At 44.1% G+C, this 24,580-nt stretch overlaps 1 protein-coding gene across 4 annotated transcripts in view; it reads right to left on the bottom strand.

The window, feature by feature from the left end:
- The window catches only part of LOC143011706 (phosphofurin acidic cluster sorting protein 2), a 41,768-nt gene that overhangs the window by 4,067 nt on the left and 13,121 nt on the right, over positions 1-24,580 (bottom strand). For 2 of the 4 annotated variants that reach the window (XM_076164681.1, XM_076164697.1), the window contains exons 2-18: positions 19,323-19,410; positions 13,210-13,299; positions 12,568-12,693; positions 9,639-9,801; positions 8,597-8,688; positions 8,340-8,420; positions 7,732-7,791; positions 5,606-5,757; positions 5,408-5,501; positions 4,432-4,515; positions 3,688-3,818; positions 3,381-3,513; positions 3,142-3,246; positions 2,768-2,874; positions 1,940-2,094; positions 1,726-1,836; positions 523-628 (exon numbers count right to left, since the gene is read on the bottom strand). In XM_076164681.1, the coding sequence (XP_076020796.1) occupies positions 523-628; positions 1,726-1,836; positions 1,940-2,094; positions 2,768-2,874; positions 3,142-3,246; positions 3,381-3,513; positions 3,688-3,818; positions 4,432-4,515; positions 5,408-5,501; positions 5,606-5,757; positions 7,732-7,791; positions 8,340-8,420; positions 8,597-8,688; positions 9,639-9,801; positions 12,568-12,693; positions 13,210-13,299; positions 19,323-19,410 (1,878 nt within the window). The remainder of the gene's footprint in view (positions 1-522; positions 629-1,725; positions 1,837-1,939; positions 2,095-2,767; positions 2,875-3,141; positions 3,247-3,380; positions 3,514-3,687; positions 3,819-4,431; positions 4,516-5,407; positions 5,502-5,605; positions 5,758-7,731; positions 7,792-8,339; positions 8,421-8,596; positions 8,689-9,638; positions 9,802-12,567; positions 12,694-13,209; positions 13,300-19,322; positions 19,411-24,580) is intronic. The other 2 variants (XM_076164688.1, XM_076164705.1) reach the window with 1 other exon arrangement.

Genomic DNA, 24,580 nt, shown 5'->3' with positions numbered 1-24,580 from the left:
ACGGGGAGGCTGGTGTCGGTGTTTCACTTACACAAAACTGAAGCTTACACTCTTAAACGCTGTGAACGCTTATTACACTGTGAACCTGAAGCGGCCTGCTGGACCTGCTTGTGCTGCTGCGGCCGTACGTGAGCATGAACAGATGTCGCGGAGGAAATGAACTAACTGGAACGTGCATCTTCACACATCGCAACGACCTGCGAGTGTGTGTGTTTCTCGATGCCTGTCCGTGTGTGTGTGGCTTTCGCCTCATGCATAAATGCGTTTGGATGTTTCCCTTATGTGATTTCACTGATGTTCCCTTGATACAGTGATCAAGTCTTGGAGATGGACTGAGCAGCTGTAGCCATGTTTTTTTGTATTGCAAGACATTTTTAAGAGAAATAAAGACATAAACATTATCAGTACAGCAAAGTTAGACATCATCCCAACATACAACAATATACATGCGTACATATATGATCCCATACATGAAACATACTGTATAAGGACGCTTGAGCTCAAAAAGGTGCGTTACTTTACCTCTTCTGCTTGTAGGTGAGCATGGCTTCTGAGATGGGGAACTGGTGGGACACGTTGGCACCGGCCAGATACTGAACCACTCGTCCTGCTACATCTATGTTATCTGCTGGACACAGACGCACGGTGATAAGTCACAGCCCCTCTTTCTGTGCAGTGTTGGCCCATGACAATTGATGCGATTTCCACTGAGCTAGGGCGCTGGGGGCATTTGGTCTAAAATGTCACATAGGACGTCACAGGTCAACGACTCGACACACACACAAGATGAGCTGTGCGTCAAACACGAGGCCTGTGGGTCACATTGTAGGCCTGTGGAATTGATTGGTGTTCAAATGTGACTCAGTATTGACAGGTAATGTCAGGGAAATAACCAACTAGCAATTGATATAGAAGGATATATAGTGCAATTATTAATATTCTTGTGAATTTCCTGTTTGATGATTCAATCTATCCAGGGCTGTCGCTCCATGCGGGATACACAGTACTGTACATATCTATGAGGTAAATTCATAAGTAAAGCTGGATGAATATTAGAATTGTTTGTGTGTGAGCAGTTAGAATTGAGGAGATGTGATGTGTGCGACACCACTGTGAGAAACTGAGTACTGTGAGAGTGTGAAAAATTAATTAAAACATAAAAATAGCCACAAGATGAAGCAATTATAAATGCAAACATCTCATTTTCTGCCACTTCCATTAAGCCATTTCATGTATCCAGCCATTATTCTAGCATTTATTTCACTGCTGGCAAACAGTGATAAAATAGGTTGCGTGAAATAAGCTCAAACCACAAATGATACTTGGAAAAAAGGAGGACGTGATGTGATCTCGGGATAATGCACGTCTTTTATCTTTTCTGTTCAATGTGATGAGATTAAGATCTCTTTCACACAAGCCCGTGCCAAGTTTCTGATTCAGTTTTCTGGCAGCCTGGAGCCTGAGAGTCTAGATGGGTCCTTCCTTTAGCGGCTTCAGATGGTTTACAGAAAGTAGGAGCAGTGGCCATGATGCAGAGCCCTTCGGAGGGGCAGCAGCTGTTGCCTACGACGGGACCAAATCTGGTCCTTCCATCCATTACCCTCTGACCCGTGCCCTGACCCCATTTCTTTCCCTTTCGGGTTGGCTGACCATTAGACAGGCCGACTTGCCTTGCAGCCAGACACCAGAGCTTTGCATCACTGCAGACCGCAAGTTCAGTCCTACCTGTGATGGGCCGTTCCGTCCGGCAGAACAGATCCCTCCATGCAGTGTCCATAAAGATGTTGTTGAACCTGCTGTCGAACGACGCCACGTACTTGGCCAGGGGATGAGAACCTGTGTGTAGGAGCAGAGAGTTTTTATATAAAACAATAATTACAAATAAGGCAAACTAATCTGGTATTCCCGACAATGTATGCACTAATCCTGGTTGATTTACCTATAGGAATGACCAAGAAGCGAATGTAACTGAGCCAGTCGGGCGTCTTATTGGCCAGCTGCTCCACAAAGAACCTCAGGATGGTGCTGAGATAGCTCTGGTCACCCGCCACTGCCACCTTCATCGTTGGTGGTGTCTGTGCATTGCAGTTACAGCTGGAATGATTGAAATAAGGAGATATGGAATAAAACAAATTAATTGTATTCAGGATTGTATCAAATAAGTTTTTGAATTACAATTAGAATGACAAATATGAGAGCACTTTGTTGCTGAAATGACTTGCAATCAGTTAATGGTAACTGAAGACTTAAGAATTGACATTTATTGCTAAATACTATAGATACAGCAGATTAAAAAGGTTTATTACGCAAGACTGTAGTGTCAACTTGAAGTTAATATAAAAGGGTTTGCTCTCAGGGATAATAATAAAGGAACATGATTGAGTAAGATAACATCAGAGGTGTGTGTGGCCCCAGCTGGAATAAACAGGCCGAGTGTAGAGCAGGTGTGTAAAGAGAGAGAAAATTTGATGATCAGCTGAAATAGAGAGAAAACAGGTTTAACAGATGAGGTAAAGCAGAGTTTTCGTGCACCGACAAGACTTCCCGTGGGACAGATAGACGGAAAGCAGAACTTCAAGCCTTTCATGGGAAATAGGCATAGGCCAAGAGAATGTCTTCACAGACAGAAAGAGTGTTGCGTGTCCAGGAATCCACTGGCAGAAAGCCATCATAAACATAAAAGTTGAATAATTTGGAGAGAAGTCCAATTTTCTTTTGATGGCTTGTGTCATGTGGCCGCGGTCATGTACGCAGATGTGTGACTCACAATCTCTGGATGCGAGTAACGATTGTGTTGAAGGCAGCCTGGACATCAGCAGGAGAGCAGGTGGACACTATGGGCTGGCCCTGTTCATGGAGCAACTCGGCTACATACTGTAGAGACACGAATGAGAAGGACGCAATGAGGTTATGGACACACACCAAGATACGGGGACGAGTTGCACACAGAGTACAGTTTTTGGAATTTCTATTCTACTGCCATCATGTCATAAGGAGACACCAGACAGATATCAAATAACAATATTCAAGCTATTTTATTTTAAAAAAAGGCAGCTTTACATAGAGCATTTGCGGAGAAGAGCCAATGTAACACAAGTCACTAAACATTCTAAGACCTTTTAAGGACATGCAGATACACACCTGTCCTTGCCACTCCATGGTGTTAATGAGAATGATGCTCTCTGGAAGGCGTTCATCAGAGATGAGGATCTGGTTCAGCTGGTCATACACAGACTTCCTGGGAACCTTTAGGGACAAATCAAGAGCAGGACAGTGTGAGAATGACACAGGCCAACGTATTTCCACTTTTCCACATTAACGACCTAAGGACCCGTCCGCAACTTGACGTAACGCACGAGTGGTTCACGGGCCGTCCGTACCTGTGCTATGAGCCGTGAGTCTGGGGAGCACTCGCTCTCCATGCTGCTGGTCCTGTCGCTCTGAGCCTTGGAGTTCTGTCTGTCCTTCATGGAGGTGCTGCGAGGACGCCGTTGCAGCCGGTTCTCCACTTTACTGAGGAAGACATTGACAGCAAAGAATTATTAGCCAGAGCAAAGAGCCTAAAGACGCATTCCATAATATCTCCAAAACCTATTCCAGTATAGGAGTTAATCATCAAATACAAAAACACACACTATTCTGTGTGTTTAGAAGAGATTCCTGCATGAAGAGTATTTCCAGATGTACCTGGGGGACATGTGGTTTTGGGACTCTGTCTTCGAAAGCTTGCCAACAGTGCTGGTCAGTCGCTCAGTGTTGACGTCCCAGCTGGTGTTCACCTCCCCCTGCCCTGGCGAGGTGTCATCAGCCTCCGGCTCCTAAAAAGGGGGTGGGTGGGATGCACAGGGGAAGTAAGACGGCTGTGTCCATGACTATTTAACTACGACCTCCTCAGCTTTTTGAATATTTTGTATTTTATCTGTGTTGAAAGAGATGAGGCAAGGAAGTAGTTAGACAGATGCTGGCTTGGTGGTCTGTTGGAGGGTGGCTGTGGAAACACGACAGAGCTCAGAAATTCAGTTTGAAGCGGGTTAGTGCAGAGCTTTGTCCGAGCCGGCGGTGTGGCGCTCAGCAGGCGCGGGGGGCAAGGTTAGACTGACCCGGCAGCGCAGAGACAACAACAAACACAAACACCGCTCTTTTCATCCTCATCAGTCAAGATCTATTCAGCGCGCATCTGCCTTGTCCGGCATACTGATCAATAATAGATGACCGCGCTGTTTTGGATTCGCCTGACCTTGCGTGCTTCTCCCTCCTTTCTGCTTTTTTATTTTTTGTTTTTAGAGCAAACAACTACGACTTATGGGAGGACAGGGCATTCGAAGCCAAGGGTGGAAAAGAAAGGTCGGAAAGGTTGATGCTCAAGGCAATTTAGTGGAAAAAAAGGGAGGGAAAAAAGTAAAAAATACTGCTGTTGAAGAAATAACATACCCCGACTGTTGTGTCTGTGATGCCATCATCCTGATACCGGGCTCCTTGCACTTTACATCTGTCCACGGATAGAAAGTCTCCAGTCTGTAGGGTAAAACCACACACATTGCAGTGAATGTTAATGACAAACTCTTACAGGTCTAAACAGGCGTGCGATGCTCGTCTGATTGATCAGTTTCGGGGTGCAGTGACGGCTCAGGTTGGGGGGGAGGCCCACGCTGCTCGCTCACTCGGCGTCAGTGTGCCAGTTTCACTTCGGCGAAGAAGTGCACATAAACCCAGCAGGAACAAGCGACGCACAATAAAACTGTGTAAGTGCTCCGTCTAACATTTACTTTAATTCATTTCAATATTAGATCAAAGACTTTCCATTTTTGCCCGAGAGGCACGTTTATGAAGTTCAGCCGGAGACATTTATTGAGCGAAATGGAGAGCTATAGCCACCTCTAATGCTCTCTGTGCTTTTATTACAAGCTAAAATGGATTCCCAGATATTTATAAACAGAGCTCCCCCGCCCCCCCTCTCGCCATCAAACTCAACATGTCTCTCTTCCACTGCCCTTGTTCTTTCCAATAGATCATAAATCTCTGACGAGGAATTTAACAATTGCTCCATCCAATCTTCTCCCTGGGTCTGGGAGCATATTTGTGTGTGCTGGATGGTGAAAGAGGGGTCAGCTAGTGGCAGTCCCTATAAATACTGGACGGCTGCCACCTCCCAACCCCCCACCCCCCCATTCCACACAGGCGGGTGGCTGGCACGACGGCGGCGCTTTGGGATCGCATTGCGCTCGTGCTCGGAATGCCTCGCCTATAGTAGCCCGGTCCTAGCGTTACCTTGGGAATCCCGGGCAGTTATTTTTTACGTAACACTGTATACAGACAAGCATGTATGCAGCAGAACTTTGTGGGTAAACACAGCGACTAAATGGCATCAGAGGGACGGGGTTGATAGCATGCAAAGCGATCGACTTACGGGACACGACAGCTCTCTGTGCTGGCTTTTCTGGCTGTGTATGCTCCCAATCTCCGTCTGGGAACTTGAGTGAGACATCCCTTCAAAAAACGGCCTGCAAAAAGAAATCAGGTAATATAATTTCATATAAAAAAAAATTAGGCATTCAGTCACATGCTATGCCATCTACTCTTCCTGTGAGGTTCCACACACACATACTTGAGTTTGGGTTTGGGTGTGCTCAAGACACTCTCGTTGTCCTCCATCTCGGGCCCACTGTCACTCTGGTTGTACACCTCCAGACTGTCATAGAGTAAGTCCAGATCCTCCTCCACCTCCTGGGTCTGGTCTACTGGGTCTGAGTCCAGGACCTGCAGCACATTCAGACAGACACGTCATCAAAACAGAAAAACATCGGCGCCCTGTCATGAGGGATTTGCAATGATGACCAGTGTTACTGTGTGGCAACAAATGTGGCTGTGTACTGTATGTAGCTAATCACTTCTGCAGTAGTGTTAATAGTGCTTACAGAATGAATGACACTCATTTGAACACTGTAAAATTAGCAAATCTAAGCTATAAATATATCTTTGCCTTGGTCTTAAGCATGCCAATTAGAAGGTAAGTGACTTCTAGGGGATAGCCGAGGTGCTGAGCCTTCATCTGCCAGCTGCACAGTGGGGATGTATATCATGGGACCTGCACACAGGCAGGGCTTCTGGACTAATCAGATGATTAATGCCACTCCATAAGTGCAGGAGCTGGCAGGGAGCAGATAAACACAGTCTGTCCCCTCTCCTCCTCCTGGCCATGTATTTATAGAGCTGTAGCCCTGTGCGCTGCCCAGCCGCAAGGAGCGGATTAGAGAAGGGGAATGTGATAAAAGATCATCAGGCCACCTGGAGCTTGCTGAGCCTTTCCAGCCAAGCACATCTCAGATGGCCTAGAGGCTCTTGTAACACCAGTAGGTTAAACCTCTCAAACAGGTCTCTTGGCCCAGACTATCTGAATTGAATACAAAGCAAACAGATACCTGAAAAGGTGTCGCAAATCCTGATTTGGTCTGAAAACAGTGCCTGTAAAGCAGGGGTGGAGGACCTTTAACCTATCGCGCTTCAAAATCTGCGCTGTGATTTAACACAAAACTGTTGCGCTGCGATCTGCCGGTCTGACGGGGGGATTATGATCACAGTATAATTATCTAAATGCTGTCATCGACAGAGCCAAAATTGTCTCGCAGACCGGACCAAATGGTCTCGCGGGCCGGAGGTTCCTCATCCCTGCTGTACAGACTTTACACAGCCTTATCTATGGGCCATTCTTGAAGCAAATAACATCCCACAGATTAGTAAAATATAGATCTCAATTAGTCTTACAAATGAACAGAAATTATTACCATTATAAGGGTACATCTAGGGTTATTGCAGATAAATGACCTACATCCCGATTATGTAGATATTCATGAGGCCTTAAAAAAAAAACCACAACCCTGAAATGGGGACGAGGACGTAAGCCTGCATTTATCACTAGATTAAGTGGTGGAGAATAATGCTGGTAATAGATTCAGCATGCAGATTGCTGCTAATGGCGAAGCATGAATCATCCATCCATGAGCGCCGAGGTAATGCAGCCTAGCACCATAATGATGCTTGTTGGAGCGTTGATTTCTTTACAGGCAATTCTCCTCCTGTCAGGAAAACATTTGCAGTGATGTAGCAGTCTACTGCCCAGGCAGTCAATACTGTGATTCTAGTCTCCTGCCACGAGGGCAATTTAATATTTTCATGTTTCAGAGATAAATTTTGTAACAGAGTGCCGACCAATGACCAATGGAGAGCTTTCGTCTTTATCTACTACTCTTTCCATCTTGTTTTTAGACAGCCCATAACTGATAGCTGAAGATAGAAGAAACAGAAGATAAAGACGGACCTGAAACAGTATGCATGCACAGATGAGTGCTTAATTTGTGAGAAGGGAGTAAACATAAAGTTTGAATTAAAGTAAAATGCAAGAAAGCAAATACAAAAGGTCCACAATTACTTACTCATATTTCAATTAAGAAAGAAATGACAGCCCAGAGAACTTGGGTGTGTGTGGCAATGATCGCTTCTATGCCATAAATGCAGAAATAGCTGAAAAATTACAAATCATAATAGGCAAGTCGGAATGGTGAGGATATTCCAATCTGTGTGTTCAAATGAGTCACTTACGCAGATATGCAACACATATCTGATTTATTTTCACATGAATGTGTCTCAAAACCCAGAGAATATCTGATTCTACAGTATGTGCTTCCATGGGACGATCCATGGGAGCCAAACGCTTTTACTCTTTCAACAACTTACCTCATCGGTTACCTTGAACCTCTTCAGCAAGGCAACAAACTTCTGCTTGAAGTTGGGTTGCTGTTGAGAACAAAATGAGCAGAGGACACGTAAGCAATGAGAACATCTTGCTGAAGACTTAATATGTTGTGATCAAATAAGCATGGCAGCCAGGCTTGTGCTTATCAGTTCTCCCAGCAACTGTCCACTGGATTACTCATTCACAGCCACTCTATGTAAAGACCATTATAATCACTCCAATGAACCCATGATGTTCATTTACAAGCTCGTCCACATCATCTTAATGGCCTGAACAAATGGAACACACTATGTCCTTTCCCTTAAAAGCTTGCATAACAGCAAACACGCGCTATTATTATTATTATTATTGTCGTGATCAATTATTGGCGAGTGAGGGAGGCAGTGGCTCAGAGGGTAGTGCTTCCGGAGGGTCACCGGTTCGAGCCCCTGCCGAGGTGCCCCTGAGCAAGGCACCGAACCCTTAATTGCTCCCCCCTCTGCGAAGGGTGGTAATGTAATGTAAGTCGCTATGGATAAAAGCGTCTGCCAAATGATCGTAATGTAATGTAATGAGTGTGGTTCTCATAGTGGAAGTGGAGGCAACCTACCCTGGTCATCGACGTGGTTCGGATCATTTTCCTCCGTGCTTTCTTCGGCTTCCTGACCTCGTCGTCTTCATCGTAAAGATCCTGAAATGCAAATAATGCGCCTTCTATTTATGTTTCCCTTGTACGTGTGCCAACACGGTGCAAGTCATACGTCGTTGTAATGCTCCAATTACTTATGTAACTACGGACTTCATTTCAGCGAGTATCCCCCCTGAGATCTGAATACTGTTGACACCCACACATTTCCTGGCACTGACCTGGCCATGAACTGCGTCATCACTTGCTTCCTGCTCTGACGAGTAGCTGTCATCGTCCTCCTCAGAATAGTTGTCCATATCTGGGGAGCGGTCTGAAAACACACAGGCCACACGGGCGCAAACACATCAAAATACAGAGGAGGAACATATTTGGCTTTATATCAGGCGTCACTTTATCTCCACAGACTGAAGTTGGGCAGTGGCTTTAGCTAAGTAAAATATTTTCTTAGACAGTCATAGTCAAAAGTCATACTTATATAGTTATTGGAAGTTGCAAAGTTGCTCTACTTATGCAAAATTGTTAATTTCTTTTATGACGTGATTCCTTCTCTAAATACATTCATCTTATTTCCTATAGCATTTGACTCTGTTAATCAACCCTTAATTGTTTACCAGGCAAAAACAATGAACACATTATATAGTAATCCCAAAATTGTTAAATTCAATGCACATAATTGAATACGAAAGAGTAACAGTTGTACAAACATTTCAATATTGCTGTCAATTCAGACTTTCTGTAACTTTCTGTTTCGGGGTGGGATGAATGTTATTAAAGATCTGCGCAGAGATAGCGAAGATAAACATCTTGCTTTCGCTCAGAGTGACACCACTTTTAATACTTGCTGTATGAGCTCATCTGTTATGTTTGAGTGGCTTTCTTAATAACATCCAGAAAAGGGAGGGATCAGCAGGGCCGGGTGAACGCGTGGAGTCCAATCAGGGGCCAATATTTCTCCCGTCCAGATTTAGAACGGTGTCAGGCAATAGGGCGTACATCTGTTCAACTCTCAAATCAACATTACAACCATAGCTGAAGAGAATAACATACCCTCGGTCATAGGTTGGCCTGGGATTAATAGAGCGCAGTCTGTCCTTGGTTGGAAAATAGGAACCATGTGAAAGGAGGGAGCAGAGGGGCCTGGACAGAGAGTGCTAACTCGAGGGCGGAGAATGGAATTACAGGAAGGGTTTGGCGGGGCAGCATGGGTACAGGCCTGTCAAACGGGCCCATGGAGGGGGAGGGGAGATCGGTTGCACCCACCTGAGGTCTTGGTCTTGCGGCCAGCCTGGCCACTGCCGTCCTCGTGGTCGATGGGCTGGCTTGACAGAGAGTACACGCTGATCTCCGCCACACGTACTGGCGCCTCCTTCACGTTGCTATGGAGACCCAGAATCTGTCCTCCGTCTGTTGGGTGTTGCATCACCTGGACATAGCGAGATCAACATTAAGAATGGTGTAAAATTATCAATTTCATTCTAAGAAACTTCAGTTTTATGCTGCCCATCCCTTGTAATCTTCCAAAAATATAGTATTTCCTTGAATAAATACAACACACTGAATTTATGGATTTTACTTCTCTCAACAAGAAGTCTTATAGCTGAGGCGTCTTCATGTCCTTTATGATTCCTGTCTATCTGGTGCTCATTAGAGGCGCGTCAAATCAGTGCAACACATCCCATTTCTCAAGCAGGATGGAAGAATAATGACACTCTTTACTGAGCAGATAGAGATCCAACAGAGAATGAGATGGCTTTCATTACACCGCCTTGTGCTTGCAGAGTTACAGGCTGATTACAAATTGACAGTTATGCAGCCTACATAAATCTTCACTAACACAATGCTGCTTTTCAACTCTGAATGTCTTCATGAGGCGAGCCAATTCTCTCAAATCACAAAGTCCAACAGAATTGCATTTGCATGAATTGTTTGAAGATGCTTTTTTGAGATGAAAAGGGACGATTTCTAGCACTGCAGGGTAGTTTTGGTATTTCACTTAGTGAACGGCTGTTGATGCTAATTCTGCTCAATCACTGGCAGGGGGGCGCTTCAGAGCCCTAAGCAAAGTCTAATAAGTGGCTTCCTCCAATGCTATGCCTGGTAGATTCAAAAAGAGGGCATGAGAGAGTTTACTCTATGGCTGAGGACAATGTAATTACCAAACAGGGTACAATAATGGCTAATCTAGCTGTATTCATAGAATCTGTGTGTTGTTTTGTTGTGGTGAGCATTAAAACAGCAAAGCAGCAGAGTGGAATTTTTAACGTAATAACACATTTGTCTTGTTTTCAGATGTCAATCAATTCCTGCCCTGGGAGTGTTGCTGGAAATGTCGTAAAATGCAATATTACACTTTGTCCATATAAGAATGATGCAGTAGAGATCACTGATGCACACGGCAACTTCAACAACAGTTCTCATTCTTCGTCTCAGCCTTAGAAGATAGTTAACTTGCAAAATGATGGTCTCATTTGCATCTGTTGTAGCATTTTGGTAATCCCCAATAATATAGCAATAAACTTGTTTGCACATCAATTAAATCAAAATGTCTTAATTAAAATGATATAAAGAGGCTATCAAAAACAAATCCTACATAGATAATACAAAAGTGGCATTTGGAACGAGGGCCTGTAGTGTTAATGCGTTGCAATACTGCAATATTACCAGGCCTGAGGAAGGTTTGCCAACACGGGGTTAATTTGGCATCTTGACAAACCCCCAAGTGCCGCGATTAGTGTTAAAGGATACAGGGACGCCGACTTACAAGATGACGAGTTGACACAGGCTTTGTCAGTTAAGAGTCTGTGCTGGACGATGTCGCAGCTTTGTGTGCCACAGTTTGGATATGTGGCAGCCTTCTTATTCCTGTGTAGAGGACTGCACTGTAATTATGCAAGGATACCAAGGGTTCAAGAACCCTAGTGGTAAAAGGTAACTCAAACTCTGCTGCAAATAAGGCCTTAATAATAAATAAGGCTTGCTGGCATTGCATCGTTGGCCATTTCAATGCATGAAACCGTTTTTCCCATGTCCATCATCCATACTGTTTCTAATTTACCTCCTGGATCAACGGCAATTCTCTCTGTGAGCAATTATGCCGACATATTTTCCCATCCCTTCTCCTCGCCCTTTACCGTGGAGCCTGAACCTGCTCAGACCAGTTCTGCAGCAGTATTGTAAATGGCAATATACCTCAGTTTGATGTCAGCTGTCATTCTTAGCCCTGAGAACTTGGATTTAAGCCCCGAGTGAGCTCACCACAAAGCCACAAACTCTGCTCAGTAGTACACACCCCTCAGGTCGCAACATGTACCCTTGTTGCATTCCATTCGATCCACATTAACCGACACACTAAGCCGCTAAAATACTTAGTCTTTATAGTCATAAAAGCATTGTGCAGGTGTATCGCACCTCGACAGTGCTGCTGTATTACGATTTCTGTTCATCACACCTGCGTGTAGCTGACAGGTGTATTTAGCTGGTATCAGTCTGCCAGTTTGTCGGTGATAACCGAGTTGTGATCTGATGCTATTTCGATTTTGGCACGTTGACTTTCGCTATGGATTTGTCCCCCATTCAGCCTGATGGTGGCACTGAAATAGCCACTTTGCCATCTCAAGTTTATAACGTTCTTACTTGGGAGGCGTAAGACATAGAATCAAATCTCCAAGAGAAATAAGAGAAACACACTGAGAAAAGATCGGGAGAGAGAAAATGGGTATGGGAAAGGTATTTTATATTGGTATCTATTAAATATTAAATGACTCAAGGTGACATCACGTCTAGAAACAACAGGGATTATGTATGTATTATTATTATATATATTGATATTGTAACAGCCACATTGTTCATAGCACATTACTTGTGCATAGCATGGCTGAATGCACTGTTCTCGGAAAGGGCATATGAATTCAGCTCCAGATGGCCCATCATCGCACACGGCAGCATGTTTGATGAGCATGCATCATCTGAAATGATTTGTAACACAGGAAGCCCCCTCTCTGGCGAGCAAGGCGTGGTACACATACACACTAATGGCCATGTCAATCACTGTCAGAGTGTAGCAGAAAGCAATCACAGGCAACGGAGCAACATGATATGTTCCTCAAGAGGAATTAACCGGCAGACAAAGAGAAACATGACGTGTAATAATGAGAAGTGTGGCCCCTGCCGAGAGGCTCCTTAACAATACCTCTGCCATATTGATCACTCCCACAGCCAGCGTCTTGTAGCCCAGGATGGTTCGGTTCTTGTAGCGTTTTCTCCTCTGCAGCATAATCTGGAGTCTATTGGCATCCCTCTTCAGAAAATGGGGGTACTAACGAGGACAAAAGAAGGATAAATAATGCAGGCCACACTATATATTCACCAGCCTTTAGATCAGAACTCACATTCAAGACTTATCGTAACATATTCAAGCTCAGAAACTTAAGAAAGGTATCAGATGATCCTTATAGTATAGTGAACGAAACACCTTCGAGAAATTACAGGATATGCTTCATTGCTTGCATCAAAAGCATTTTTTGCCTTATGAGTGTAGTTCAAGGAGACGGAGAAAAGTCAGTGTATTCAATTTTGTGTTCCTTCTTTACTATGTTGTACAACAAAACCATTGCAAGTAAAAACTGTATGTCATCTCTTGGAGCAAATAGTCAACCAATTCGAGAAAAGAAAATACTTCAATCGAGTCAATCAAAAGCAAAACCTGGGCAGTAGTTAACACAGTCCATCTTTGAGAGAAGAAGGGGCATCAGTGTGGCTGAAGGCTTTAACACCATCCCGCCTGTAACTGCTATATCAGTGTGAGAATTCGCGCTGCAGTGACAGTGCTTGCCTGTAGTGAGAATGTGAGCTCGAGATCCGTCTCCATCATGCCGCTGGGTGGGAGGACGTACTCGTTGGATCTCAGGAGACGCTTGGAACCCTGCAGGAAAAAAGGCAAGCAAAGTCTCATCATAAGCATCCGCATCGATTTCCCGCTATAAACAAACAACGATGTTGCTGCAGACGTTCAGTTTATTTTTGGCTTCTCATGTGAAAATCTGTCTAAGTCTGTTCAAGAGCAGACATGACAAAATGCTTTGTTTTTTTGGAGGGGTGTCATCAGAGGTGCAAACAGAGTGGGATGCCTTCCGTTTTGGACCGAGACAGTTAGGGGAAAACAAAGCGGGAGGGTTGCGCATAAAGTGGTTTCTGCAATTGTGCAAAAGTGCTGCTAACCCTCAAATATCCATTGTGTTAGCATGAGACACCTACGCATTCTTGTTTGACCACGTATGCAGAATACAGCTGAGACAAAATTCCTAATGTCAGCTGTATTTGCTTCCTCCAAAGAGTTGATATTAAACTGGCAAGCTTAGATGTGAGTCAAACTGGGTAACACAATGCAGACTAAAGTTCGAAACCTATCATAACCAGATGTAATTTAGATGCATTGCCGTTATTCATCAGCATCAAACTAGTTTAAAGGTGCAATCACCTAAAGCACCCGCTACCTCAACTAGGTACCGACTGAGCTACAACTTCATATACAGAATACTTCCACTAAAAACATTACAAACCTTCTTGGCTTCTTTATTTGTCAGGTTCAGAATTAACATCAACATTTACCAGTCAAACAGATGAATTTAAACACAAGTACCATTCAGATTGTTACAGAATCAACATCTAAATGGCAACGGCAGCCATAGCTACAATGTTTGCGTATGCTGTATAACAAAACACCTTCCACAGTGATCTAAGCTACCAGTTTTCCCCCGTTCCCATGGAAATCAGCCTCTTCAGCAAACTTATCAGGCCAGCAGCTCGCATTTCATCACTCTGCATCTTCTCACGTTCATTTAGAAGGAGAGCTTTCTCACGTTCCGCAAGCAGCCCTTTAAGCAAGAATTGCTGCATTTGATCTCCTTGCTTCACTTATTGCTTGTTTTCTGGTCTTCATCTACAGAACGCGCCAACCCAGTTTTAGTACAGTAACACGCTGCTTCGCTCTCACACATTCATGCCAATTCACACCTAGAATGGGCCCAGTACAAACCGTCTTCTCCTCTTTGACTACAGTGATACTAGCACAACTGAACTTCGTGTGGTCCTTACTGGGAGGAACTGAGTTGAAGGAGAGTGACAAAGCTGCAATAAACTTATCATAAATGAGGAAAAACTGCTCTGGCTATAGAATGTTGCAGACTGTTCTTTTCGCCCATCATCTTAAGTAGCTACTTAGTATAAAAAAACGACTTGATGCTTGCTATTCTTACGATTGGTGAGAAAGACTTCACCTTAATACCTGCAGTTTGGCACAGCATTGGTCCTGGAAATCAGCACAGGGATTAAAATGCCACTGGCTGTACAGCATTCAAGCTGTGTCCTCATTAAACCTGTCATCAGTCCTAAAACGCAGCTCGTCACATCTCTGGATTACACGCTGCCTGATCAGGTAACATTTGCACTTTTCAAACCAATCTCCTCGCTCCTAAACATTATAATCTGGAAAGAGGAAAGCAGGGGGGAGCACAGAAACGGCAAGTCATGTCTTGGTTCACCATCTTGTGTCAAGTTCTGACTGGAGAAGGCAAGAATGTGTTGCGCAATATTTGGCAATTTATCAAGTGCTTGCTAAAATTTCAGAAGTACTCAAAGCTCAGTTCAGGTATCCGCCAAGTGACTTGAGTAAAAATTTGGTGAGGTCCATAGGGCAGATAGGATATCCTGTATCTGACTTAATCCCTTGTGGGGAGACTCATTAATATTCGGATCCAGTGGGTAAGACACTGGATCCTAAAGTCATCAGCTTGACTGGCGGCACAGAGCTGCTGAATCATGTAACAGACACCGGGTGAAATGGTTGAGCATGTGTAAGGAAGCGTTTCCCGGATACCAGAGTGAGTAGCTTTCGTTCTCCGATAATGCGGCGTTTCTGGAAGTACAACACTGGCACGTCGAGGCAAGAAAAACATACACACGGCTTATATAACGTATTGCATTGTATATATGAATTGCAAATGGTAATGCATGAGTTACATAATAAAGCCCTGGTCACTTTGCAGCCTAAAAACCTTCAGCACAGGTAAACAGGAGATTATGATTGTATTCGTCTCATCACTATCCCTGTGACGGACCGATGATTCATGTCTATCATGTTACCAATCTGTCACTGGCTTGTATGTTTGGCAAACAAACATCACTAATAATTCAACACATCACAACTGCTGCACAACAATCTCTGCTTCTGCGGCGCAATTTTCCAACGAAACCTACGACAGCGTGATCATAAATAATTAAGTTGCGTATATGTTGACCATCGCTCCGTTTCTAGTAGAACATGGCCCATAGCAGGTCTGTTTAAGAGAATTTTCAATAATCCAATGAGACTGAAACCCTTACCAGACCATTTTGAAGCATGATTAGATTTTAGTCTACCACCCTTACTTTTACTAAGGAAATTAAGGTTTTGTCATTTGATTAGTTACGTCATTCCCACAAGTTTAAAACGAATGAAACTAAATCACCGGAGCTCAGAAGGGAGCACGGGAACTAAACTTGGTTACTTTGCAGAACATTCAGTCATTTTGTAAGGTGCATCTTTCTACAACAACATCACGGCTCCAAAAGCTCCTCAGAGGGAAAAATGCTGACGGGGCCTTTTACAGCACCCGCAGCAGTTGTTTTGCCCAACACAGAAAAGGAGGGTAAATCTGGGTCTGAGGCCGGCCCCGTCACAAAGTTGAGCTTCACAAAGAGACCTTGTGTGCGCTCCTTTCTCATGCTCACCGGCTGATATAATGAATCAAGGCACAAAAGCCGAGCACTCTCAAACTGCCTGACATGCATTAACAATACAGAGCTTTGGCGAGGGAAGCTTGTACTTAGTGTCCTGCAGCCCCCCCACCAACACTCTTTTCTCTTGCCTTTTCTGCACTGCTTACAAGCTTCTCCACTGTCTTTTTGGTGGTGGGGGTTACAGCATTACAACTCCTCCAATCTATCCAGGTCCAATGAGAAGAAATTAAACAGAAAACTCCACTCATTCTATCCAACTATTCATATGAGCTATCTAAATTGGCTCCACTGTTTGCAGCATAGACCAGATGTGATTTAGCTCAATATGGAACTGCACTTAAGTCAAATTTAAGAACATGAGACGCACGCATAAAGGGAAAGTGCTTCAGACAGCAGCTGGATCTGAAAGTTGGCCCGGGCACCTTTCCTATCAGAATCCAGCCGACGCCGATGTTTGGCTACAACCTCGGCCAACCGCATAAAATGCATCATGTAGTGCATTTCGTAATGAAGGGGTTTGTGTGAATAGGCAGAAACCACATGATGCGATCCAATTGTCTCCAGGGTGCGAGACAAGAGGCCCCGGCTCCCAGGAAACACAGAGGCTCCTGTCGACTGACTGCTATGTCATCACCCAGAATGCTGACTGACATCACAGGGGGTTGAGTGTGTGTGTGTGTGTGTGTGTGTGTGTGTGTGTGTGTATGTGTGTGTGTGTGTGTGTGTGTGTGTGTTTGTGTGTGTGTGTAGGTCACGGATTTGGGTGGATTTACTAAACATGACGCACATTACTGTCCAGGCTGCAAATTTCTGATTTTCTGAAACCATTAGTAAATCTGTCCCAAAGAGCGAAAGAGACCGAGAGCGAGTAGCTGCTGACCAAAGAATTGGTGACATGCATTAAATAGGCTTTGTCAATTATATTGTCAATTAACAAGACACTCGTGGCCCTCTTCATCTTCTCCAACTGTCTCTTTATCTCCTCAGTGTCCCCCTTTCTCCCACACCAAACCAGATAGAAATGAGATTTAATGCTCCACTTCCATGAACACAGCATTACGCGGCTGTCCTGCGGGCTGCTCAGCAGAAATTCAGAGATTTCACGCTCCGGAGACGGCACAGCTCATGGACGAAGCCGCACTTGGTTGGTTGCTTTGTCCTTCAGGATTACAGTAAAGGGGGAACGGCAGAAAATGGCCGAGCGCTGCATAAAATTTCAATTAAATTCCATAATGAGGGGGTCTCCGTGGAAAAACTGTCTGTTACAGAAACAGGGAAATAGATGTGGTTGCTTCCTTGACATGTGTTCAGTATGCCCTGTTGTTCCTCTATAAAGATGCAAATGAATAATGCTCCATAGACCCTGTGTATTGTTCATCTCCATTGATTAGGCCTGTGAGGGTAATGGAATAGAATAGAAGCTTCTTTTGCAGCATGGTTAGCCTTTTCAATTTCACAACACATTTCAGCAACGGTAATAATGTACAAGAAGCCTCAGTTGAAGAAAATATTGACTGTGCTTACTTCACTGTGAACTTATTTCTTGCTGGCTTATATTCAATTCTTAAATATGCATTCATATGCCTCACAATTAAGGTTGATCAATTTCTGTTTTGAGGCATTTGCACAGAAAGATACAAACTATATTTCCACCACACACACACCAAACTTGCTGTGCTTACTCCTCTGTGAAAATGAGCAGATTGCTATTTGTATAATTGGATTTCGGCATTTAAGAAAAGATAAATTACTGATTTCTTACCCTCTTTTAAGGTTTTTATAAATACACAATGTGTAGAAGGCATTCTAGAAGGAATTATCCCATCTGCTGTTAGTATAAACACACCCTCGTTCCTGTGTGAATGATTCCAGCATGAAACACAGTGTGTGATTCAGACATGGTGCAGGTGGCACATTTCTACTTAAAGGTCAGCTCCGAGGATGAAGCTCCACGGTTACACACAGCCCAGGGCTACAAAATCCCCCCTGCTTTGCCAAAAGGACGGGTGGGATAGATATCGTTAAAGCGTTTGCAAAACAATAGATGAAAGATGGAGTCCAGATATTGTCCTCGCGCTGTTGGAGGACAAATGCTGTTGTCGGAACAATGTTAAACTATTTGCTCAGGCTTCGTTCTTTTGCTCTGCCAGTGTAGCAAATCTCTAGGGTGCAAGTTCGCTCCCTCCTCTCTACTTTATATTAATGCAAGACCAATTCTCCAATTCACTTCTGCTTTGGATTCTTGTGTAACTGCAGGAAAGAATACTTCAATAAATTCTTCCAAGAAAGATTTTTTCCACATGGCCACCTTGGGGCACTGTGAATGTATGTGATGGACTCAATGACCTTAGTTCTGTACTAGAAATGAATGTTTGGGGGGGAGCACCATCTTCACAACACTACAAGGTTTACAGCTCAGTCTGTGATTGGAAACTGTGAAACTTGGCTGAAGACTGAAGGAAGGCTTTTGCATGGTCTCTGTTCTAAACACTACAGGTGTATTCTGCCCTTTTTTTAGGTAGAAGACAACATGTCATAGACAAACATGACTAGAGATTTCATCAGCCAAGTCTCATTTTAATTTAGTGATAATGTTGTCTGAATATTGTAGGCCTAGACTACTTCCAAAGCTTATTACATGTGACATTTGACAACTCTGAAGCCCTGCTGTGAAATTAGATCCTCGCACAAACTGAAACAAAATGTTTGCTTGCATTTGCTTAATTACTAATACTGCACGAACACAACTGAAAGGTAAAGAAAATATCAAGTCAAAGAGGTGTTCAAGTAAGTAAAAAGAAATGTAGAATTGCCTCTTCATGATGTGTTCATTGATCTTGGTGTTCAACGGATATCGACACTAGAGACGACTGGTCGTGACTAAATACATTAGCAATCAATGGAAAACTCAGGCTCCTGTTCTCCTGCTTAGACAAGTCATGCTTGGTGGACATTTTAGGAACCCGAGTAGATGTGATTCACTGGGAATTCTTGTGCAGGCACGGGGGAGGGTGCTTTCATCAATACGCACGTCTTATTGTCCACGCTTTGTGATTTTTGCTTAAGTGGGTACAGCTTCGGTAAGCAGGAGAAAGAGTCCATGGGGAAAACAAAATGTGTTGCGTTGACACATTGCTGCGGCGTCACATGCGGGACTGTCCCACCCACCTGTATTTTGACGGCTATAGACAGGGAGTTCAGTTCCTTATCCAGCTCTTTGAGGACCACCAGCTTTTTCAGTGTGAGGCTGCAGAGCCTGCGAGAGAGGGGGAAGAATGGAGAAGAAGCAGATTAGTGGCATGAATAATGTTACACATGTACAGACACATACACTGTCACAGGTCTGGATGAAGGTACAGCACACAAAGCAGCCGCTGTCACGTTGCATTTCTGGGTGTGTGTTTATTTGAACGAGGAACGAATGCGGGCCTCAACCTAGAATCAATTACTGCCAGGAAAGAGAGTGCAGTAACGGCAATGGAGTGTTCAAACCCTGTTCTACTGAGCTTAATGCTTTTTTTAAAAAACGATTCTCTGTGAATGGATGACACACCGATGAATCGGCTTTTTATTGCCAATTTTATGGGTGAATCCTGGTGGAAAGTAACGCAGTACAGATGCTTTCGACAAGCCAAAAGACTTCAGTCAGCCCTGTTCCTGCATGCTGCTACTATGAAAACGTTGAGAAAAGAGGTTTGTGTGATTTCATCCCATCTGTTCATTGCATATCAAAGGAAACAGGTAAGAAGCACATAACTGCCCTTGCAAAAAAGATAAAACAGTGAACAACGAGCTCACAGGCTCACTGAGATTCCTTTCATGGAGAGCTGTAATGCTCGGAAACTCTTGATGCAGAATGGGTCAGGGACAATGAATGCAACATGGAGCAGCGAAAAATATTTAATCGGAAAAATGTGTCCGAGTCAGACGCAGAGGTCAAGCCTGTTGGACACGAGAGAGGAGCGACAAAAAAACGATCAAAGAAAATCGAGTAAAGCCAGACAAGCTCAATACGACAAATCAGAATGCTCACTGGCTCCCCTTGATTCCTCCCACCTACATGCCCCCCCCCCCCCCAAAAAAAAAAAGAATACCCAGCAAACCCACTCAACAAGAAGTCAACAATTCCCTGGCCACCTTTACAGAACTTCCTCCTGACCCAGTTTTCTCGCCAGTCCTGTCCTGCATTAAATTGTGATCGGTCTCAGACAGAGAGTGATCACAATTTCTTCCTCTCCAGGGACAGGGACAGGAAGGGGGTGGTGTGTGTGTGTGTGTGTGTGTGTGTGTGTGTGTGTGTGTGTGTGTGTGTGTGTGTGTGTGCGTGTGTGTGTGAAGGGGTGCTAAGTCACAAAGCAATCAAATAGCTATCCACTCACCCACTTCCCCTGAAACTCTCACTCACTTCACTCTTGCACTCTCTTCTAGGCAAATATGACCCATGACAAAATGGGTACTGAAGAAGAAAACTATTGCGATGCTGCTCACATTTAATTTTGTGCAGTGGAAAAAAAGAAAGATTTGATTTAATAAAGGTCACATCTGCAAAATTAAGTCACTCCATTTTTTGACAAACAATGACATAATGAGACAATCTTTTCATGGTGAAACTAGAAAGTTAATATTGTTGCACCAGCACTTCAGCAGCTTCATTATTATTGTTGCACCAGCACTTCTGCAGCTTCATTATTATTGTGCACTGAATGGGGGATTATGAAGAAGGAAACACAGGGGGCAGAGTGGAAAGGAAGGAGGCCGGCCAAAAAGGACTGGATCCAGCAGGGAGATTATCCAAGCAGGAAAAAAATCCACAATGCAAATCCACAATCACACATATTTTATCATATATTTAGAACCAAATAAATACATTTTTTAGCACCCGGAAGAGACGAGAGACTTGGCATTCCTGTTTGGAATCTCCCTCTGGCTCAAATAGGTGGCACTCCACAACATTTCACAGGGGAGGAAACAGAACATCTGTGCGTCCATCTACAATCTGTTTCGGCTGTACGGCTGCCTGAGCCACCACGTGTGCTTCCAAAGGACAAACGCGGATCTGTGAAGATGGAGCGATCTAATGTTAAACCCTAGAGGTAGATCGGCGATCCGGCATGCCTGATGGCGAGGATGAGTCATCAGCCACCCTCTGTCAGGGGGGGAGGGAGGGAGGGAGGGAGGGAGGGAGGGAGGGAGAGGGGAGGGAGGGAACAGACAGGAAGGCATCTCTATCCCGAAACAGCTTTCTCACAAGACTGGGATTCAGATGTAATTAAAAAGGCTGCAGGCACTGAAGGGGTCACCTAGGGAACAGGGGATTTTTTATTATTAGACAGAGGTGTAATCCCCACTTCTCGCTACCGCTGTGTTATGTTGCATGGGAAACGCGCTGCCATCTGTTCTGGCCTGAAGCCAATCTTGTCCCTGTGCTCCGGACCTTTGTGCCAGTTCACTGTGCCATCCAAATTGTGACGGTAGTGACCAACTAGGTGTCACACATTTAGCTTTGGAAAGGAATGGCCAAGTGGGTATTCTGCGCGAGTGTGAGTGATTACGGGAGTGGGTGGGAAGGGGGGGGGGGGGGGCTGTTATTTGTAGTCTCAGCAGACACATACCTGAAATTGAAACTGGGCTGGCTGCAACCTCTCAAAAGAAGCATTAATCCCCCATTACGCCATGTCATTCCCACATTCCCAGAGAGAGCAAAGGGGGGGGCAGGATCACAGCAGGCACTCTCTGTGCCAAAAAGTGGCAGACGAAAAAAAGTGTTATCAATACACCGAGACGGCTGGGTGGGTGGAGAATCCATACAGCGGTCTGGAGTTCAATATTTCTGCAAAGCGGCGGTGGAAAGCAAAGATAAGTAAAAATGCTTTCGGTCTGTTTCCCAGTTGATAAGAGCCCGTGGGGGATATCCCTCTCTCAGTCTTACAGCCTGCACTGTTTAAGCCAAAACATCACCCCCCAAGCTCTTCTGATTGGGCCGTCGTCGTTATTTAAAGAGTTCATTGATCCTCGCTGCTGTTCTATGATTTTGAAACAAGCCGTTTGGAGAAATGTCCTGGCTTGAACCTGCCTGTGGCTACTCCTGGCGACGCGTATGGAGAGGAATAATAGTGTTTGCATGGAAATCTATCAGGGGCACACAAATGGCCATGCATGGATTCACATCCGCCTGTAGGCAATTCATTGGAAGAAACATTTACATATCTGGATGTCAAACCTGACACATTTCATTACCAGCGCAGACATAAATAGAAACTGATAGCAGCCTAATGTCTCATCAAAAGTTAACATTTATTGACTGCTTGGTTGAATGGTGCCCAGTAGGTGCCTGAGTACACTGGCGCTAATAGGTTTGGCCTATATGGCATCATTCATAGCAGCTTGTGTAGTGCTGCTCCATCTAAGCCCATTAGTGTATCCACTCACTGTACCGTCACTAACTGACAACGCTTGTGGCTTCTAAAATAAAGCAGAGCCTTGGTTTATAAGGCTGTCCCTCTCTTTTAGATTATATAAGAGTTCTCGTTGACATCGCAGTATTATTGAGGGAAATCTGAGGTGCAGTGGAGGTACGCTACATTTGTAACTCTGGAGATTAGCAGATTAGAATGCAGAAAGAAAAACATCTGATTTTGCAAAAAAGCCAGAGGAATGATTTCTCCTGTGGGACAGACGCAGTGCATGTAGCAAGTAGTTTTATTTAGAGCATACAGTCGCTAAACTGTAACCGCTTTGCACGTTGTTGAGTGACTGTCACTGACACAAGCAGTGCGTGCATCACATATCTTATCACATCACATCAAAGAATAATCTGAATGGTGTGCGGGATGTAAAGCTAGAAATGGAGAAACACAATCCTGCTCATAAGCATCAGAATACACCCACAGCAGCTACTTCTTCATCACCACATCCACATGCATTATCCACGGTGGGGAAAACCTCAGCAATTTACTGTGCTACACTGTACTACAGCCCTTTTACAGCAAACGCTGGCTCAGGGTATGAACACAAAAACAAATGTGCCAGACCGTCAATTTTCTCTCTGAACCATTACTGTATGAAAGTACAGGCCGCAGGTACAGCAGCCGTGGTAGCTCATCCGTGTGAGGATAATTGCTCTCTGAGACCAGCTGCTACACAGAGGTACACACACACAAATGTGACTGAAATGTGTTTTGAAACAAACAGCAAACCAAGGTTGAGAATTTCAATGATTCCTGAATGTAGTGCTCAAGGAAATGAGCTTTGATTCAAACATGAAGTGATTTTGACAAAACCACAATATCTCATTTCCAGGCTTTAATTCTGAGAGAGGTAAGTGTATTTCTCCGTTAAAGGGCAGATTTCCAAAACATGTCACCACCTAAAACAGATTTACAGCAGGTTTGGCTTGAATCTACTACATATGGAACACAAAGTACAAAGACAGATGTCTAAAGGTTTCAATGATACTTTGGAGCTTTTGAGACTTAACTACACACAGATTCTATGCCAGGTGCAGTACTCACAGTTTTATTATATCATTGATCAGTCATTTCTTAGTTCATACAGGTGTCAGGCTTAATTCTGCTCTTGTTTGCATCAACAATAAAAGCGAAACAATTCTCGTGTGATCTGCAAAGCCCCGACTACAAAACACAGCGAAGGCTCCAGAGCTACTGAAGTTGCTGTGTTAAATAAACGATCAATCGAACCCTTTCACGTTTATCTCTGCTGCAAACAAAACAACTCATCAGGCGTTCCACTCAAACAGCCGTGCGCAAATATTTGGTTTTAGATAAGAGGCCTGTTATTGTAGGCTATACGCCATCAAGCGCTACTTTATCTGGGGCTGTTTCACCCATTTTCTGCACAGCTACAAGAAAGACTTGTATGTGTTTGTAGTTCTGACAACCATGTGATGGTATCATCGCTTGAGCAACAAATTTCATACTATTTCACCCATTTTAACAATGTGGGTTAAAATGGAAGAATGCAAACACAAGTCGGATTTGCATAAAACTTGACACAAACTAATAAAACACATTTTCCGTATCTGCTCTGATTACTTGGTGCAGACCATAAATACAGAATGTACTGTACATGTTAAATAATCCCAAACACTTACTCACACGTTTATTTTGAAACACAAACTGACATGCAACTTACTTTTGCACTTACAAAGAGCAAATCCCCTTTTATCCGTTGCTGCTGCTGCTGTAAATTGGCGCCGCATCGTGCTGCTGCCAGTATTGGTGTTCTCACTTTTTTTAATTGGGTCCGTTTAGGTCATTTTGGACGGAGTCCGATTATCCTCGGGCTGGCTTCCCAAACTAATAGGGTCCCTTTTGGCTCAGGTCTTTGTTTTACTTTTCATAAATGCATGTAAGTTGGTCATGTTGCTTCGCTGAACTCTCCTAAGTTCTGTTTCAGAGAACGGACAC

The sequence above is a fragment of the Genypterus blacodes genome, unplaced genomic scaffold (genome assembly GCF_046128005.1).
Source record: "Genypterus blacodes isolate CSIRO-AG114 ecotype Tasmania unplaced genomic scaffold, CSIRO-AGI_Gbla_v1 ptg000012l_1, whole genome shotgun sequence".
NCBI lineage: Eukaryota > Metazoa > Chordata > Actinopteri > Ophidiiformes > Ophidiidae > Genypterus > Genypterus blacodes.
This window is presented reverse-complemented; position numbering and strand designations above follow the sequence as displayed.